The 6,000-nt window shown below is 40.5% G+C and overlaps 1 protein-coding gene across 1 annotated transcript in view; it reads left to right on the top strand.

The window, feature by feature from the left end:
- phldb1b (pleckstrin homology-like domain, family B, member 1b) overlaps positions 1-6,000 on the top strand; it is an 80,278-nt gene that overhangs the window by 66,731 nt on the left and 7,547 nt on the right. Inside the window, exons 8-10 of the mRNA XM_034701555.1 lie at positions 1,290-1,380; positions 3,810-3,956; positions 4,353-4,572. Coding sequence (XP_034557446.1) covers positions 1,290-1,380; positions 3,810-3,956; positions 4,353-4,572 — 458 coding nt within the window. The remainder of the gene's footprint in view (positions 1-1,289; positions 1,381-3,809; positions 3,957-4,352; positions 4,573-6,000) is intronic.

Below are 6,000 nucleotides of genomic sequence, written 5' to 3'. Positions count from 1 at the left end.
CAGATTGGTCTCAAAACAGCTCTTCAGAAACAGATGGGTGACGTCACGGATCCTATGTCCATATTTTTTACAGTCTATGATTGTCTGCCTGAACTAGCTTGCAGGCGGCGCTCCATTCATTTTAGAATAATATTAGTATATTAAATGTCCAGATGTATTATTTTTTGGTCACTCAGAGGTGGAAATTTGTCATTAACTTGGAAGTTTTAGCATGACATCCCTAATAAATGCTGCAGCTCAGTTACCACCAACTCAAATATCCGTCCTGACTGAGCGTGTCTGTTTGCTCTGCTGTTCTTGCATAGGACATTTCTTACAGTAAGATTAATTTGCATAGAAAGGGTCAAATGCTTCCCCACATTTATTCATATTGGCTCATTTAAATGTTTGCAAACAACACCGGCACACGGAGACGCTTTTTTCTCTGCAGTACACTTTGTGGAGCATTGAACTCTTTAAGCGTGCTTCATGAATTAGACGATGCATTTTTGGCTCATTTGCAATGGTTCAGTGTAAAAAACATGCAGTCTTTTTGTGAATCAGGCCCTTAATATTCTTCCATAAATAAAATGCTGTGAATCCACTACAGGATTACATGAAAAATATCACATATCATATTAGCAAGAATCTGATATAGTGCATGCATTCCTGTCTCAAAGCACAGATTCGGATTTAGCTGTTAGAAGCTCAATAACAAGTCGATCTTTTGAGTAGTTCCTCTGCAGTAACTAATCACCACTTATTTTATTATCGTCTAAAGAGGGAGGGAGAACTGTTTCCTGCCTCTTACAGATTCTTTTCTGTATTTTTTATAAGGATATCATGAAGATTTGTTGGTTTTAGATTGACTAAACAAGATATTTAAAGTAAAGACGCAGAGATACTTGGAGAGGCATTTTTTTACTACTTCCTGAAAAACAAACTGCAGATTAGTTAAAGTGAAATAGAGTTGAAACTCTGTTTGAATGTAAAGTCATTAATTGGATTAAATAATATCAGCAGAGAAGCCATGTTGCTGTGAGTTCGAATAAGCCTCTCAGTGTTTGCTCAGAAGCTGCTGCGTGTCTGGAGTTAACAGCGAAGGAGCCGACTTCCCTCAGATCTGCAGGGAGACGACGTCACGAACAGCGTCTACAGATTTGCCCTGCAGATATTTTTGAACCCTGCTTTGAAGAGAAAGGTTAACTGAGCAGATGTGCGGTTACGTAGCTGCTGAATACAGGATGTGTGAGTGTGTGTGTGTGTGCTGTTTATCTCATGTAGTAACTCTGTGTTTGTTTTGACATCAGCGCTGGAGGAGTGGACGCGATGAAGATCGAAGAGATGGAGAAGATGCTGAAGGAGGCTCAGCTGGAGAAGGCCAGACTTATTGAGTCCAGGGTGAGACATGTTTAAAAGATTTACCAGGATCTATATGGTGTGATGGATGAGACTGCTTACTCTCCTCTCGATGTCTTTACATCGAGCGTGAATTTCAAATATGAACATTCAGAGCAGCAACCAGACGCTTTCATTCATTCTCATCGGCCTCCTCGTATCAGCTGTCTCTCTTTGTGACCGGATGATGAAGCTTAGGCTGAAATACAAGAACCAATAGAGATGATTAGATCAGGATCTGCTCCAAACCCTATCCTCCAATGTTTCTCAATCAATCACACGTTTTCATCAGATGAATTCAGATCCTTTTGTTTCTCTTCATAAATTCAGTCCACTTGATTTTCTACCAGCAGGCCCCAGAAAGACTTGTTTCCTCAGAACCTGCTCCCAAACAGAGCTACAGAGAAACGTGCATGGTAGAAAAGAGATGTTATATAGGCAGTGGGTTCCTACGTTACTCAAAGCGCCACAACAGTATACATCATGCTGCTCATAACCCAGTTACAAACTAAAGACACAAACAAGCTGACACTAAGTTTTGATTTAAAGATGATTTTTTCATGCGAAAAAAATAGTCCTTCAGATTTGACAGTTTGCAGCACTTCGTCTGCAGCATTGTTCTTATCAGCCTTCTTGTTGGCTGAAGTAACATTAAACTGAAGATTTTCCATCACGCTAAACTCTAATCATTTAGCATTTTTCCTCTGGCATTCTTAGCAGATGTAGAAATCAGGTCCTCTACCGAAGCTCACACCGTGTCACAGTTCAGCTTTTCTTGGTGGCGTTGGTTCAGTCGTCATCTCTTGTCTTAGCTCCTCGCTAGTTTCTTTGCTGTTTTCCTCCTCTCTTTTTCTTCTTCTTTTCTCTGCTGCACTGGTCCACAGATAACCACTAATCTTTAGCTTTGTGCTCTACAAACAAATTGAGAGGCGTATTAAGAATGTCCCCCTAAAACTCTGACTCACTTCAGTCATTTCAAAACCACTTCAAGACCTTCCTGTTCAAAAAAAGCATACAAGACATAACCTCTACTCCCGCCCACCTATGTCTTTGTTCTGTTTTATTTATTTTCTTATTTTTATTTCTTTATTTCTTTATTTTTATTTTTCAGTAAAGCGACTTTGAGTACCCAGAAAAGTGCTACACAAATCCAATCAATTATTATTATTTCAGTCAGACAACTCACGTTTAAATTGTTTATTGTAGCAGCAAATACATATTCATGTTTGGCGCCCAGGCTCCGGCTTCATCACTCCCTGCAGATAAGTTTACATGCAGACTTTGAGGAGTGATGACCAAAACATACTAAACACCCCCGGAGCCTGCAGGTGGATGCTGGGGAGGCGGCGGGGAAGAAGAAAATATCAGCAATGGCATGCAGCAGCAGAGGCGTTGACAGGCAGAGGGAGAGATGGGAGATTTTTCCCCAGTTTAAATAGACCGCCAATTTGAGAGGCAGAGGGCAGGATTGGATGATGGTTATGAAAGTGGGACATGTGACGTGTATGGCATTGCAGCTCGAGTTGTCTGCCTGAACTAGCTCGCAGGCGTCGCTCCATTTATTAAAAATGTTGTTTACCCATGTTATTAGAAACTAACATTTTGCCACATTGCCAACAGGAAGAGGTGAAATGATAAACTTATAATAATAATACAAAATAAAAGCTTTTTTATTACCTTTGAAGAACAGAGGTCACAACATGCTTTACAAAGGAAAAAACAAAAAAGATAAGTAAATAAATAGATAAATGAAAACATGAATTAATTAAATAATCAATTTAATTAATTAAAATAAAATAGTTATGATCATAATCATTCAAAAAATATACATAAAATCTTAATAAATAAGAAAAACAATTAAAGGCACACCGGACTTCTTTACTTTTTTTGTGATCTGGTGAGTCGTTTTGCTATTCAAAGTTAAAAACCCTTGCTCTGGGGGTTTTGACCATTAAAATCAAGTATTCATCACAGCCATGTCATAATCATCTCCTATAAAAGCCTCTGATTGAGTATACAGCTGGTTTTATTTGTATCTTTCATCATGAGGTAAAGCTCATCCTGTTGTTCTTCTCTGAGGATCCAGAAAGTTGTCTAGTTCTCTTTTTAAACACACTCAGTGATTGATCTCTCCCTCCTGCTGGTCAGCTCCTGCTTTGTGTGTGTTTTAGTGTTTCTCTTGTCAGTAAGAATGTAGAGAACATGAACTAATGTGCATGTTTGGCTCCTCTGAGTCCATCATTACTTCTTCAGACAGCTAAAAGCTTTCTGTGTAAAGACTCACACTCCGGCAGAGAGAAAATGTACATACATTTATGAACCTCAAGCCGAGCTCGGGCTGTGAGAAAAAAACAGAAGAAGTGTTCAGTGCAGCGCCCCTCCACAGATCAAAAAAATATCTAATGAAAGCGCTCTCCTCTCCTCTCCTCCAGGAGCGAGAGAGCATGGCTCGCCGTCAGATGCTGGAGGAGGAGAGGAGGAGGAGGGAGGAGGCCGAGAAGAGACTACAGGATGAAACTTTCCACCGGCAGCAGCTCGTGGAGAAGGAGGTCAAGATGAGGTCCAAGAACTTCTCTCAGGTCAGTGAAATGAGACATAATTGAGTCTGCATGGTGGAAAAGTGGAAAATGAGTCTCCCCGTCTGCTAAAAACGTGGCAGGGTTTGTGAAAATGAGCTTCTGAGGGTGGGCGGATGGATTTTAAACTGCTCAATATCATGAAATTCAACCATTTTCAGGCTGAATCCAGCAAGTTTTTAGCTTCTCCCTCAGGATTTAAACCTGAAAAAGAGAATTTACACCAAAAGACACCAAATCTCTGCAACAAGGAAGTGAAACATATTCCTATATACATGCAGTGTGATCAAATATTCCCTTATTATACACTGTAAATCACATTAAATGTCACTTCTGGACCCGCTGTGGCCGCCTCATCTGGATCTGATTGCAGCATTTCTTTAACTCTCCTCCGTCCAGGCCCGTCCGATGACACGCTACCTGCCCATCCGCAAAGAAGAGTTCGACCTGCGCTCCCACGTGGAGTCGTCGGGTCACAGCGTGGACACGTGCTTCCACGTCATCCTCACAGAGAAGATGTGCAAGGGCTACCTGGTGAAGATGGGAGGAAAGATCAAGTCCTGGAAGAAACGCTGGTTCGTCTTCGACCGCCTAAAGAGGACCTTCTCTTACTATGTTGGTAAGTCCGAGTGAAGACAGTTTTCATGCCCTGAAGCAGTATGCATTATTATAAGACTAAGGACTGTACAGTGCACACTGTGACACGAAAGCAGTGACATTTTGGTGTTTGCATGTGCAGCTACCAAATAGGAGGATGCACAAAGTCAAGAGGGCTGATGAGGTTTTTATTGTTTGTTAGTTGAATAAGCGATCAAGCTCTACAGAAGAGCAGACAGTACTCTGATATCTGTGGATGCAGAGTCATGATCTTCGATGGCAGCTGGAACTGAGCTGATAGATGATCTGACTCCTGGTCTTTTTCAGTAAAGACAGCAGGAGGTTATTGTGGCATCAACTATATCAAAAGATCTCTAGAAGCCTTCTTTGAGTTGAACTTTGTAACTTTAAGAGAATGAAAATGCAACAGAGTTTTGTCGTTTTATGTTTTTGGCATTTTTCAACCCATAAGTTACATATAAAAGTTAGTCACACAAGATTCAGCGCCGTTTATTCAACATGGCTAATCACAGGATCACAGAATCTGCAGGTGAACGAAGTGGCTACAGTTAGCAGACTTAGCACCACCAGCCTTCAGTCCTCCTTGCAGGTTAGTGTCCTCATGCCTGTGCTGGTCCGTCATTGCTCTGGTGGAGTGGTCATATATCAGTTTAACCAGACACAACCTACCCAACACCAAGAAAGGATAAGACTCAGTCTTACGCCACCTTAATCCACCACGAGCATTGCACCTTGCAGTATTTAGCTAGTTACAGTGGAGAGGACAAACTTCCTTTAACAGAAACCTCCAGCAGAACCAGACTCATGTTAGACACACATCTGCTGAGACCAAAATTAATTTACTAGATCAACATACTGACAAACCACATCTGTTATCTGTGCTTGTTTACATCAAGGTAATAAAGCTTTAGAGCATTATGGCAGCAGACATTAACCGGAGCTACAGCTCCATCTAGTGGCTGCAGCTTAGACACAACGTATGACTGACGTTTCAGGCCTACAGTTATAAAACTATGAGCTATTTGTTTAATCGACTTGTAGTTCTGGTGCTGATTAGCAAAGACAATGACGTTTGATATTTCAGTTTATAAAACATGCACATTTCTAGTGAAGACAGGAAGACGTATCCTTAAAAACACAGTATTATATAGTCTTCGTGTAGGAGGCGGAGTCAAATAAGGGTCAAATAAATCATCTGGATTCTAATTTTGTAGAAATATAATATGCAAAATATCTAATTTTTGCCAATACGTTTATCATTGGTTCATATATATCTGAGCTTTTTTGTTAGATCATGTTTATCAGCTCATGTAGCCTGTGTAAAATCTGAATATTTACAATATCTACATAATAAACCTGTCTTAATAATGCTCAGGAAATTAGGTATGACATAATAAGTGCACTATTTTCCCTGTTGAGTATGTGAGAG

The sequence above is a fragment of the Notolabrus celidotus genome, chromosome 14 (genome assembly GCF_009762535.1).
Source record: "Notolabrus celidotus isolate fNotCel1 chromosome 14, fNotCel1.pri, whole genome shotgun sequence".
NCBI lineage: Eukaryota > Metazoa > Chordata > Actinopteri > Labriformes > Labridae > Notolabrus > Notolabrus celidotus.
This window is presented reverse-complemented; position numbering and strand designations above follow the sequence as displayed.